At 38.0% G+C, this 13,727-nt stretch overlaps 1 protein-coding gene across 1 annotated transcript; it reads left to right on the top strand.

The window, feature by feature from the left end:
• Window positions 1-1,136: 1,136 nt before the first annotated feature.
• Window positions 1,137-5,898, top strand: LOC149266611 (uncharacterized). The gene is made up of 2 exons (XM_089430743.1): window positions 1,137-4,625; window positions 4,874-5,898. Exon 1 carries the CDS (start codon window positions 1,528-1,530, stop codon window positions 3,826-3,828), a length of 2,301 nt encoding a protein of 766 aa, XP_089286869.1. The 5' UTR covers window positions 1,137-1,527; the 3' UTR covers window positions 3,829-4,625; window positions 4,874-5,898.
• Window positions 5,899-13,727: the final 7,829 nt, after the last annotated feature.

Raw genomic sequence — 13,727 nt, 5'->3', positions numbered from 1 at the left:
TTCCAACCCATAATGCTTAATATAAATGGACCAAAGCCTTACCATAATTTCCCTCAAGGAAAGCTTCTCCAAGCATCTCACCTAACCTTCTAGCAATCAGAAACCTCTCCCTCTTAGTCATGCACAACACAAGGTCAAAAAATCCTTTATCTGTTATACAATCCCTTAGGATTCCATCCCCTCCAAAACTCTATTACAGACATGAAGAGTTTGAGTTACTGATTGCTCTTAGAGAGTACCTAGAATTGTTGGACCTTAGCTAATTTCTAATCAACAATTAACTCAAAGGAGTGGGTAGTGGGATTTCATTATGCCCAATTTCTTTACCCTATAACCATGGATTTTCACTTCAAACACGACCCATGCCTTCTCCTTTCTAGGTGTAGCACTCTAACTTGTCCCATAATCTAATGTTCCTTGAGCTCATAGGTTTCTATTGTTAGTTATAAGGCCTGCAACCATGGAAAGGCATCTATTATTATAACAAAAGGAAGAATGGAATGATAATTGATGAAAAAGAGGGCCTCCTAATGAAAATTACATTTTACATCAATCCACATGCATATATGCCTTCGCCAAAAGTTTACTTAATACACATAAGTCCCAATTAAGTTAGAATTTTTTTTAATGAAGCATGAGCAAAAACATAACACTTCTCTATATACATGTGGCAACAATGTTATAATAGGTTACTTTCCCAAGAACCCTTTTACTATTCCCTTCTCACATCCTCATAACCCATTACTCTTTAAACAATCTTTTTAATAATTATTATATTATTTATTATACTTTGGTTTTATAAAATTTAAACATTACACCACAACCAAGCTCACAACTTAGACTCATAATCCTTCACTAGTTGAAAATTTACACAAAAATCAAACATACATAAAAATAATATTTATTTAAATTTGAGACATTATATAAATCACATTATACTTTATTATTTTGAATTTAATTTTGAAACATTCCTAACATTTTAAAACTACCATAAACATAATATTCTCAAACTATATTCTTACCAATAATACATTATTTAGTTGATTACAATTGAAAGTTAAAACTGTGATATTATAAATAGTTTGTTATATTATAAACTGTTTATAATTGATCTTTTCGTTTTTTTTGAGGAAAATTTCTCCCCAACGTAGCCTCCTTAACCCTGAACTTACATGACCTTGATGAAGCAAAAGGAGGTCAAGCAACTAAGCGTAGGTTCGTTCTGACTGAAAGGATACAGGTATCAGAGGTTCTTCTCGAGTAGTGAACGCATTCACTGATATACTCTTCACGATAAAGCAGGATGGTGTTGCCTAAGTCTTATGTATTCTATGCAAAACCATGGAAGGAAGAAGAAATCATATCAGGACCAGAGCAGTGGAATAGAGGAGCTGGAGTGGAATGAAAACGAATAGCAGGGAGGCCATTAGACAAGGATGGTTGTGAAGAACCAGAATATCACCTTAGCCGAAGGCAGAAGCAGAAGAGGAAACCGAAAAGAATGAAGGGAAGAGAGCTCAGAGGAAGATGAGGACGATCAGGACCGACATCACAGACACCCAAGTAAGCAAAATTTTCGTAAATCACAAACACATACAAGTCCTCTTCTACATTAACAGTAGCCATAGTCGCATTGATAAGTCGCCTCTGTCGAAAGGGCATGTAGATATTACTCATTTATTACCAGCAAAACCCAAAACACCCACACCCACATCACTGAAGATTCGGTGTTGTGTGTTTTCAACCAAAAACGGCATGCCCATCACCCCCAGGGTTGCAGATGGCGACGAAGATGCATTGACAAACAATGTGTGTGCAATGGTTCGAGAAGAGCGTTGGAATGATTTAGCGGCCTCCACACTGCTGAAATCCACTTTGGCCCCTCTTCATGTATCTCAAGTTCTTGTGAAGCTAAGAGAAGAAGCCTCATTGGCTCTTAGGTTCTTCAAATGGGCAAGCCAACAGCAAGGTTTTTATCATACTACAGAGTCGCATTGCATGATTGCCCACATACTCTACAAGGGCAGAATGTATCATCATGCCCAAGAGATCCTCAAGAGTCTTGTGAGGGCACAGAAACGTGAACACCCGAGTCCAAACCTGTTTGACATGGTGAGGGCAACACAGAGGGCATGCAATTCGCCTTCCAGAGTGTTCGATGCCCTTTTGAGAACTTACACCGAAGCTAGGATGCTGGAAGAGGCCTCTGAAGTTTTTTATAGAATGAAGAAGTTTAGGATTGTTCCCACTGTTTATGCCTGTAATATGCTTCTGCATAGTTTTTGGAAATCCAATCGTGGGGACTTAGCGAGGAAGTTCTTCGCAGACATGACGGGCAGTGGGGTTCTTCCCAATGTTTTTACATACAATATTATGATTAATTTCACGTGCAAAGAGGGGGATTTGCAGTGTGCAAGGGGCCTTTTCAATCAAATGAAAGAGATGGGCTGCCAACCGGACATTGTTACTTACAATTCTCTGATTGATGGATATTGTAAGGAAGGGAAACTGGAAGAAGCGAAGGGGTTGTATGATGAAATGCAGGAAATTGGTTGCAAACCCGATGTCATTACTTATAATACTCTCATTAATGGGCATTGCAAGCAAAGGCAGCTACAGAATGCCTTAGATGTCCTTAATGAGATGACAGAAAATGGTATCTTGCCCAATGTGATCACGTTCAGTACAGTTATTGATGAACTATGTAAGGAAGGCATGATGCAAGAGGCGAACAATGCCTTCGAGGCCTTGAGAGGACAAGGCTTACATCCCAATGAGTTTACCTTTACTTGTCTTATTGATGGAAATTGTAAAGAGGGTAATCTGCAAGAAGCTGCCAAACTTTATGATCAAATGGTAGAATCTGGTTTAACTCCTAGCGCTGTCACATATGGGGCTCTTGTTGATGGTTTGTGCAAGGAAGGAAAAGTACGGGAAGCTGATGATCTTTTCAAGAAAATGTCAGAGACTACAATATCTCCTAACAAATTTATATTCACTGCCCTAATTTATGGGCATTTCAATCAGGGAAATATGCAGGAGGCATTGGAAATTTTTGATAAAATGCAAGAGCAAGGTATTGAACCAGACGTTCAAGTCTATGGTGCTGTTATCCAAGGCCTTTGCAATCTATGTCAGTTACAGGAAGCCAAAACAGTCATCAATAAAATGATGGAAAGGGGTCTGCACATGAATGATGTTATCTATACCACTCTTATTCACGCACATTTTAAGGAAGGCAATATGCAGGATGCCCTCAATCTGCATAAAGAAATGTTAGACCAGGGTATTACTTCCGATCTCGTCTGTTATTCTGTGCTTATTGATGGGCTTTGCAAACAAGGCTCACTACGTGAGGCAAAAATCTGCTTTGATAGACTAAAAGAATCAGGTATGTCACCTAATGCAGTCACTTACACAGCACTCATTGATGGGCTTTGTAAAGGTAGCAATCTGCAGGAAGCCAAGCTGCTCTTCAAGGAAATGTTAGAAAATGATTTGGTTCCTGACAAGATTGTTTATACTGCCCTGATTGATGGAAATTTAAAGGAGCGTGATATTCACGAAGCCCTTGACCTGAAAAGGAAAATGATGGAGAGGGGCACTGAACCTGATTTATATACATATTCGTCTCTTATATGGGGTCTTAGTAATGAAGGCCTGATGCAAGAAGCAAATTCTACTTTTAATGAAATGACTGGGAAGGGCATTGTGCCTGATAGTATTGTTTATAATATCTTGATGAGAGTACATGTCAAAATGGGAAATATCGAGGAAGTTTACAAGCTGCAGAGTGATATGGTAAAAAGAGGCATAACCCAAACATAATTACTTCTTGCAGTCCCATTTAAAATCGTTTGTAATAAAGAAAGCCTGGAAAGGGTTGGTAAGGGTTATGATGAATAACAAGAAGAAAACATGCATCTTGAAGTTCTGCTTCATAGAAAATTTGGCATTTTCACCTTTCCGTCAGCAGGTAAAGGCTTCACCATTGAAAATGGATGAATGACATCAGGTGATTCTTAGCCGTGAAAATCTAATAGCCCTGTTGGCTATCATTATTTTGATCAGGGAATGCTTCATGTGTATTCCTGAAATGTATCAAGACATTGATGCCCTTAGAAGGTTCCACTTGAATTTTGATCTTCTGAGCGAAGCCATTGATGCAAGTCAACCCAGGAAGTGACTTACCCTAGTACGGTTGACATTGGACAATCAGTATGATGTGCATGGGTGCAATTGCAATAGAATTCTATGTTGGATATCCGATACTTAGGGGACTTGGAAAGAGTTTTCTCAACCTGGAAGTCTGGTAATCGTTGGCTGTCAATTCAATTGTTTAGATTTCAACCACCTCTATTTCTTGATTTATCAGAGCAGGATTGCGGTCTGTAGACAGCATTCTCAGGGTTATTACTCTACACATAAAAATGTGTTAACTTGGAATGTTCTTGGAAGCAGTGGCTATTACTTAATTATATCAATTTCGATCAACTGTCTTTCTGTATTTATAAATACAGGATCACATTCAGTGCACCCCATTTTAGGGGCATTATATTGCAAATAAAACATAGGGACAATGACATATTGCAGTCAAAGAGTTCTGAAATCACTGTGGCACAAAGGTACGCTTGTAAGAAAAATTCAAAAATTATACCAAGGACAAATTATATGACTGAAAGATTTTATGTTTCTATTTGCTTAAGGGATAGACACTAGCTGGTTATCAGGAAAAAGAGATGAATATTTATATTCTTAGTATCTCACATGATACAATAAATTGGACATTTATATTTCTCAGAAGATAGTTCGTAGTTGTTTTGGATCTTGCCATTTTTCTGATTAAATTTCCATTGATCATTTGCATTCCAAGCAAACCAAATTATAGGAAAAAGCAAGAAGTCTATTAGTGAAGTCCAATGGGGATTTGAGCTGGAATGGAGCAAAGAAAGGTGAGAGTTTGATTCATCAAGCTTTAATATTGACTACGTGTCCTCAGGCTGTCAATCTTGTTGAATTAACCAACATTTCTCTAAGTATTATCTGCATGTATTTACCAAGAAGCAGATTCAGATCCATTTTTGGAAAATGTGAACAGCAGCCTTCAGCAGCCAATCTGGAACTGGTAGAACTAGATGTATTATGAAGAATCATTCTTAAGGCATGATTGGATAGCATTCTTAAGACGTGATGATACCTTGAATATACATGGCTTCAGTAGCTTCAGTTGATCCGTATGAAATTCTGGTCAAAGACTCAAGTGCTAGTCTAATTCTGTTTAATGCAGTCTTATTATTTTACATTTGAATTGCATCCTTTCAAATTGCCATTTACAAAATCTGGCTGGCCATGAATAGCCATCCTATTACTGTTCCTATTATTGATAAATCTCATGGTCTTACAATCATCTTGCGTCCACTGTTTCAACTTTCAAGGAATTAGTGTAGCTGCCAAAGCTACAACCAAAGCATTTGAAAGTGGATTGCTACACACGGGTGATTTAGGAGTCATTCATCCTGATGGCTACCTTGAACACAAGGATAGATCAAAAGACGTTATTATCTCAGGAAGTGAGAATGTTAGCAGCATTGAAGTTGGGATTGTTGTCTATGCTCATCCAGATGTACCTGAAGCTACAATTGTAGGGCAACCAGATGATTATTAGAGTGAAAATCCCTGTGCTTGGTGAAGCTGAAAGATTTTTTGAAGAAGAGTTTACTCCAGAAAACATCATCAATTTTCGGCTTCATTTATTACATTATATGACTCCTTGAACTGTTTTCTTTGGAGACATACTGAAGACACCGACAGAGACAATTCAAAAGTATCTTCATGTAACGAAAAAAATTCTTATACAAAGCGGAATAATCAGAACATCTAGTATATGTAAAGATCTAATGTAGGATAAGTAATATATATTATATAAGAATTGTTGAATGTACAAAGATATGAGATTGTTACAAATGAGGCCTGCTTATATACCTAGGTCGGTGCCTCTTCATGGAAGATCATGTCCCATTAGACATGCCTCTTCAGTACTAATTACTAATTAATTAATCATTATTATAATTATTCATAACATTGTCTTCTTCTTCAAAAAGTTTTGTCCTCAAAGCTTATTGTTGACAAGGCATATCATCTGTTTTCTATCTTGTAATTTGTTTGCATCTTTTAAGAATTCTCTGAGTAGTCATCTTCGTTGATACAAGATGATAGAATCCTCTAAGTGATCAACAAAACGGTTGCACTGAGAAGGAATCAGACCATCCTAAATTAATCTTCTGTGGAACTTCGCAATTACTTGATAGCTGGGATAATTTGTTATCATTAGTCTAGATTGTGCTGACATCATTATTCTTCAATATAGGAGTTTGTTGTTTTTGTTTTGAGTGATACAGATACGCAAATTGATTGGGATGTCTGCCCTTGTGGTTTGAATGCCGATAAAGAGTACTGGAGATTTGATTTTCCTTTATCTTATGTGTGTCGTTTTCTTGATTTACTTGAAGTATCTAATTCCCTTTAGCTATGGAAGTTGTGTGGTTTATTTTTGGATTTTCGCTTGAAATTTCGTTACTTGAACTGCGATTTCTGAGTATGTCTTCCAACTGGTTTATCCTCTTTTTGAGTTGTGATATTCATTGGATCACTATTCGTTCCTTTATCTTCAACTGGAACTGTTACAATTGGAGACTTTGATACTTTCTCTTGAATGCATTGTTCTAACTTGTATTTTAGTGACTTCTTGTCCTTCTTAAGCTTCTTAATTTGCATTTAATAATTTTTCACTATGGTCTTTAAGTCGAGAAACTTCATTTCTATTAGCAGTGATTTTGTCAATTTTTCTTTACATATTTTGTAGGACTTTTTTTACCTTCTTGAAAAATCACTTTTAAAATATCTTGTATGCTAAGTCACTTGACACGGGGATTCGGGATTCGTAGGATACGGGGATTCGAGAGTCGGATTCGGACACGTTGACCCCCTGGAACAGGACACGTAGGATTCGTTATATATTATTTTATTTTATATATATATATATATATTAAAAACTAGGTATTTCTTACACAAATTCTCATTAATGATACAAATTCATTGATTTCAAACATAGATCATCTAGATGTTAGTTTTATTGTTTACAAAGTAAGTAATAGTAACATTATAGCAATTAGCATGTATAGTACATACCAAATTCAAATACATGTAACATAAAATGATAAATCATGATTCATAAATGAAAGACAGCTTACAGTTACAAGATAGTAAGATAAAGACACTGACAACTATAGTTTTTTGATTAACTCATCAAATCAAAATGTGTTACATAGGTAGTGCAATGGCAAATAGAAATAGAAAATATAAAACAACTACAGGTATACAAGCCTAAGGCAATAGGTAGCCCATGACTCATGAGTCAACGATCCTCATAGTCATCATCAGAATCAGCATCAATGTCCTCATCATCATGGTCACCACTGATCTCCTCTGCATCGTCCTCCTGCCCTGTATCCATAGTCGCCTCTGCATCTGCTGGTGTGGAGGATGACCTCTCGAAAATATCACCGTCATCAAATCTAATAGGCTCTAGCACCGGATCATTGAGATCCATGTTGGCCAATGCCAACTCAACACTGCTGTCCAGACCCATATCATTAGGAAAGACATCGCACATCTTTGTCTTTCCCCTCAACCACTCTTCCCTCTGCCTGTAAATAAGACGAAGGTTGGTGTGCACGTACACCATTGTCTCTGCCCTGGACTACTCAAGCCTGCTCTTCTTCACACTATACAAATTCCCATATGTGCTCCAATTCCTCTTGCAACAAGAGGATGAAGTCACCTGAGAGAGGAGCCTCATGGCTAACTGCTGAAGAGGAGGGCTTGTTGCCCCATGATTTGCCGACCAAGAATAGGGCTTCTTAGCCTCCCTGTCTCTAATCACATCATATCCTTCAAATCGACCAGTGCCAGTGGAAAACTCTGCAAAGGCATCCTCCACCTCATCAAGGGATGCTCTATCCTAGAAAACTCGCTTGAATGCATCTTTCCTCCCGTGTGAGATTTCACCATCCATGTGAGGAGGGAATCTGCGGGAAGGTCCACCATTCAGCCACTCATGGCTGTAGTAATTTGGGTTTAATGAGTGAGCCAAACAATGTAAAGGTGTGCAATTCTTGTCCCATCTGTTGACAAGAATACCCTGTATAGTACCACAGAAGGCCTTTGGTGATGTCTCATACTCGGGGCACTCACTTTGTAGAATAATGCTCATCACAGACTCAATCATGGAATCCCATCCCCCATAAACCTTTCCTAGGATGGGTTTGTCTGTATCTGCAAATCGAAGCAAAGAAATGATAGGGTCCATGATCTGAATAATTAGATCTACCCTCTCCCACGAAGCATCATCTAGCACTGTGTCCTTCACTCTTTTAGAGGCTACTTGATCTGTCTTTCTCCAAAAAGACCAAAACTCAGAAATAACCATGGCCCCAAGAGCGATCTTGACCTCCCTCAACCTCTTCAACATCATGAATGAAGAGGCAAACCGTGTATCAACAATCTTCAACAATGATAGATTGCTGTACTCCTTGTAGATAGTGAGGGCATTTGTGTGATTTTGCACAAAGTTACGGATGTGTCGTGCATCCTCAATAATGTTACCAATCCAAAGCACATCAGAAGAATGGATATCAGTGCTAAGTTCAATGAATGGACAATACAAGGTGTCCAAAACACTTATGGATATTTAGCTTCCACAATCATGCCAGCAGCCTTGCAAACAGGTGCATTATCTGTAATGATTTGCACACAAAAATCAACACCTACATCTTCAATAACTTTAATAAATAACTCACCCATAATTGTGCATCCTTGTATTCTCCAAGTGTATCCACCACTTTCAAGAAAACTGGACCATTCAAGGAAGACACCATGAAGTTGATGATTGAGTGTCGTGTTAGATCTGTCTATCCATCAGAAACAATGCTAACCCCAGATGTTGGCCATGATGCTTTAATAGGCTCAAGCTTTTTTTGCACCTCTTTTTTTGCCTTTGTCAACAATGTGGTTCTAAGCTTCTCTGAACCAGGAGGCACATACCATGATGGAGACCCATGAGTTAGAGCTCGACACATCTCAATAAATAGAGGTGAGCGTGCAACATTAAATGATATGAAGTTTTGATAGAATAAGAAGGCAATGGTGAGATCAAGTTCTTCCCGTTTCTCTTTTTGAAAAATCTTGTCCATTGGACCAAGTGTAATTGCTCTTCTTTTTGTTGCTTGTCCCCCAATAGAACTCTCAAATGGAAATTTGGTGGTGCCTTTCCTCAAAAATGGAAGGGGGTCTTCATTCTTGGTTTTTCTTGATTTTGCAGCCACATTTTCCATACCAACAATGAACTCCTTTTCCGTTTCTTTCCTCTTTTGTAAAGGAATAACTTTACAAGCTCCAATTCCACACCCTGGTAAAGCCAACAAATGGCCTTTCACACGGTAATATGTGCTTTTGAAAGAAATGTGGCAAAAGTTGCATCTCCATTGCACATTGCCTCCTCCCTTCCCCTTGGTGCTTGTCCCATCCTCTCTTGTGACATATTTCCACAAGGGATATTTTTCAATGCTGTTTTTAGGTCCTCCTCTTCCCTCAGCATTACTTGCAGCAAACTCTGATGATATTGGGGGAGGAGGGGCATCTCCAATGGAGACATTCTTCCTCTTCCTTTGCCCCCTAACTGTTGCCCTTCATTGAGCCATGAATACTGTAAAAAAAATAAATAAAACATGCACAAATTTGTAAAAAAAATTCATATACAATCTGCTGTAATAGAAATGTAAAAAAATAGAGATGAAATGCACTTACTTGGTGCTTGAATCTCCTCGCTGAACGCTCCACACCCTTAGCTCCTTGCTCCAAACCCTTAGCTCCTTGCCCACAGCTCAATGTATGCAAAACTGAAAGAGAGAAATGGTAAAAGACTGAAAGAACAGTGCCTTTTTATGCCCGCGGGTTTCATTTTTTGGGGATTCAAATCCCAAAATCGGTACACGTTGTTTCCTAACGGGACACGTATGGGATTTGTAAGTGTCTCGTTAGGACACGACGTATCCCATTCTAGGATTCGAATCCCCAACGAATCGTGTCCAATTTGTGGGATTCAAACATGTAGCCTCCTTTCAGCGAATCTGGTTTCATAGCTTGTATGTCTTCTTGTGTTACTGAATTTGACTTCAGTGTAACATCCTGTAATGTTATTTTTTTCTTTTTGTATGAAAATGCCATTTTTTTTTTGTAATTAGGATGAAGGATCCTAATGTTTCCATCCATCGTGAACCCAAAATAATGTCACCTTGATTGTTTGATAGGGTTCGAACAGAGAATTGCGATATAAATGTATAATCCCCAATGTTTAATTGTAAATCAGTTATTTCATATTGTTTTTTGTCCAAGAACTCTAATTTTTCGATAATATTTGACTCAAGAATTACCAATTGGTTTGCAATTCTAGGATTTATATAATTTTTATTTTCAGCGGAAGAGATAGAAATAGTAACATCTTTTCCTGCCAGAGTTCCCTTAATTCTAAATAGCACTGAAGCATAGTTAAATGGAGTTTCTAGAAATCTTCCTTCATTTCTGAGTTAGACTTCATTTTTTTTTTTAAAGGAATGGCTAGCATCTTTCTTTAACAAAACTGGAAACGGGCTAGGTCCCTTACAATCAAGGAGAGATTTGTCTCAGATTTTTGCAGATACATAAACATAGAGACCCTATTGCTACCAATTTTATTCCTATATATTTTCTTTACATCTTTCAAACTATAGATTTTCCAGAAAACCCCACAGTACTTTACTATCCGACAAAACATGAGATTAAAAAATGACAGCTACTGCAACTTCCAGGTTCAGATTCCTCCTAAGCCGCCTCAGATGGCATGCCCAGTTCCACATTCCTCCCAACAACAAGTTCCAACTCTCGATTCGCAGCAACTGCATTTCCCTTTGCCATTGGAGCGAAGCCATCACATAACCCGAATACCTCCTTCAGAGCCCTCATGGCAGCCGTTTCAACTTGCAATTCGATGTTATCCACTTTGTGTTTCAAATTCACCATACCAGTGTTCAGGTGTTCCATCGCCTTTTGTATCAGCTCCATGTCCTTCCCTAAACCAGACAGATGGGAAAACACAACTGCCATGTTTTCATGAATCTCCTTGACTATATCCTTAATAACTTGCTTGCTTGAATTGTCTAACATTTCTGCCACACTCCCATTGCGCCCGAGTTCCTCTGCATCGTTCCCACTTCCATTATTACTCGCAAAGGCCATCTTTTTCGCTATCCTCCCCTGCACAAGAATAATTCGATGATTGAGTTGCTTCAACCAACTACTATAAATAATCGCCTGCTCCTTATCAAATTTTACTCCCATCTTATCAAGCTTAAATGCATTTCCTATCTGCAACATAGCCAAGCCACCTTCTGCCATCTCTATCACCGCCAATTTCCTATCGAATCAAACCACGATGGTACTGAGACTACACTCACCTGAAGTCCCATTTATTAACCAAGGGAAATGAGCCCACTTGTCTTGTAACATGGCTACCTTACTCCCCCGCGCCCACCTATTCTTAAATGCCCAACTATCGTTGTCCTCTCCCGAGGAACTCCTTCAAATCCTCATGATATTATCATATTTAATTGACCGCTGATCCTTGTTAATTCCCATGCTCCAGCTGTGATCCATTAGGATTATGTTTAATATCTCATTTAAGGAACGTGACATATGACACTATGATGATCAATGAGTAAAATTCCTTGTTCTAATTCCACTCCCTTGTTGGCTTGGAGATCTGCCATATGATTATTTGCTCTTTTGACATGAAAAATTTTGTAATCTTCTAATTTTCTGAGAAGATACATTATCCTTATGATCAAGGGAGAAGTTTCTGAGTCAAGAAGGAACTCATTCCTAGAAAGTCTTATGCATTTTGAATTACCACCATTGAGTCACCTACAATGATCAATTTCCTGATGCCTTTAGAGATGCTAATCTTTAGGCCTTGCCAGAGTGAGAGCGCTTCAGCTTGATTGTTCAAGGCTTTCTCAAGTCCCCAAGCGAACTTTATTTCAGATTTTTCTTCGAGGTTAAAAAGCACCCCTCCTGCTCCAACCTCCCTTGGACTTCATTCTTTTTACTTGGGTTGAACTTGTGGTTATTTTTAAATTACTTTTAATACTTTTAAAATATTCATTTTTCCTTTTAATATGGACTTTGAGAGTATAAAAATATATTCTATTTTTTTACCCTTTTATTTTTAAATAATTTTATGGCCAAAGGCCTGATTGTGAAATGGAGAACCTCCAATTACTTGTGTAGCGAAATGCTTTGAATTGCGACGGCAATGAAGTTGTTGGCCAAAGGGCAGATCACACTGGCGCTCTGCTGTAGTTGAGCGGCCAGAGGATTGAACAACTCTGATACCAATGTAACAAACAAAGTTCGTATACAAAGTGGAATACTCAGAATATCTGGTATATGTAAGTATCCATTGTAGGATAAGTAACATATATTATATAAGAATTATTGAATGTACAAAGATATGAGATTGTTACAAATGAAGCCTGCTTATATACCTAAGCCGGTGCCTCTTCATGGAAGGTCATGGCCCATTAGACACACCTCTTCAATACTAATTACTAATTAATTAATCATTATTACAATTATCATCATTATTTATATTTTATATTATTAATTTTATATATATTTTATTCATAACACTTTATTGGGAAAGAGCCAAAGCTTTAGGCACAGTCTTTCCCAGTGCTAGGACTGAAAGTCTCCTTATAAAATTAGGTCATGAGCAATCTCCAAATTAACAAGCTCACAGAATTCTCAGAGATTGCCCACATTGACATCATATAGCTTTGGTTTAGTTTACAGAGGAATTGGGTGTGTTTCTGTGCCATTAAATAATGATTTTTACTATATATTGTTTATATTATATATTCATTTTGATCAGTGGGGATGATATTGCATCCCCGCCAGAAACAAAATCAAGGGATTTGACTTCTTTGTTGTGTCTAGTAGAGCCATGGCCAATGGAACCCAAAACCTCTCTTTTGGTACACTGGATTTGTGTTTTCTGACTTTCTCATAACTCTAATAGAGATAATGCCAATGGGATCATAAACACCTGCTTTTGATCCTAACCCATAAAAAAAAAATAGATTGCCTGTCCCTCTGATTGGCATATTTGAGGAAAAAGGAGCAGCTGCACTATTCAAACCTGATTGTTTTGTACAGGAAGAATTCAAAGGGAGAAATGCTGAATAATTCACACTGGAATTTTTGTTCAAGTAAACTGCCTCAAGACTTCTGCATTTCTATATTGAGTTTGATTATTTTGAGGAAATCCAATTGTAGCCTAACCCTGAGAAGAAGCTGATACACAGCTGATGATGTTTATATTTTTTTTAATTCCCAGAACCATCTTCCTCTGTCTTGTCTTTTATCAGGGCATTGCCAAACATGGAGATTTGGGAATTTTTGTCAGAGGCCAACAAGAAGTTCTGCTGTGAAGGTCCAAACCCAGATGTTGCGTCGAAAGTTGTAATCCCCCGATCTCCGAAATCAAGATTAGGCTTCTCATGTTGCACTAGATAGATGTAGAATGCCTCCATGGGCGTTGCAAGGATTGCCCCATAGAGGGCTTGAGGCATTCA

Source organism: Pinus tabuliformis, chromosome 6 (assembly GCF_031772625.1).
Source record: "Pinus tabuliformis cultivar Carrire ecotype Pingquan chromosome 6, CPIR1, whole genome shotgun sequence".
NCBI lineage: Eukaryota > Viridiplantae > Streptophyta > Pinopsida > Pinales > Pinaceae > Pinus > Pinus tabuliformis.
Note: the sequence above shows the minus strand (reverse complement) of the source record. Positions and strands in the feature narration are given on the sequence as shown.

Bases quoted from the DNA above. Each gene is read 5' to 3' on its own strand.
- LOC149266611 (XM_089430743.1), top strand. From the start codon at position 1,528: ATGAGGACGATCAGGACCGACATCACAGACACCCAAGTAAGCAAAATT.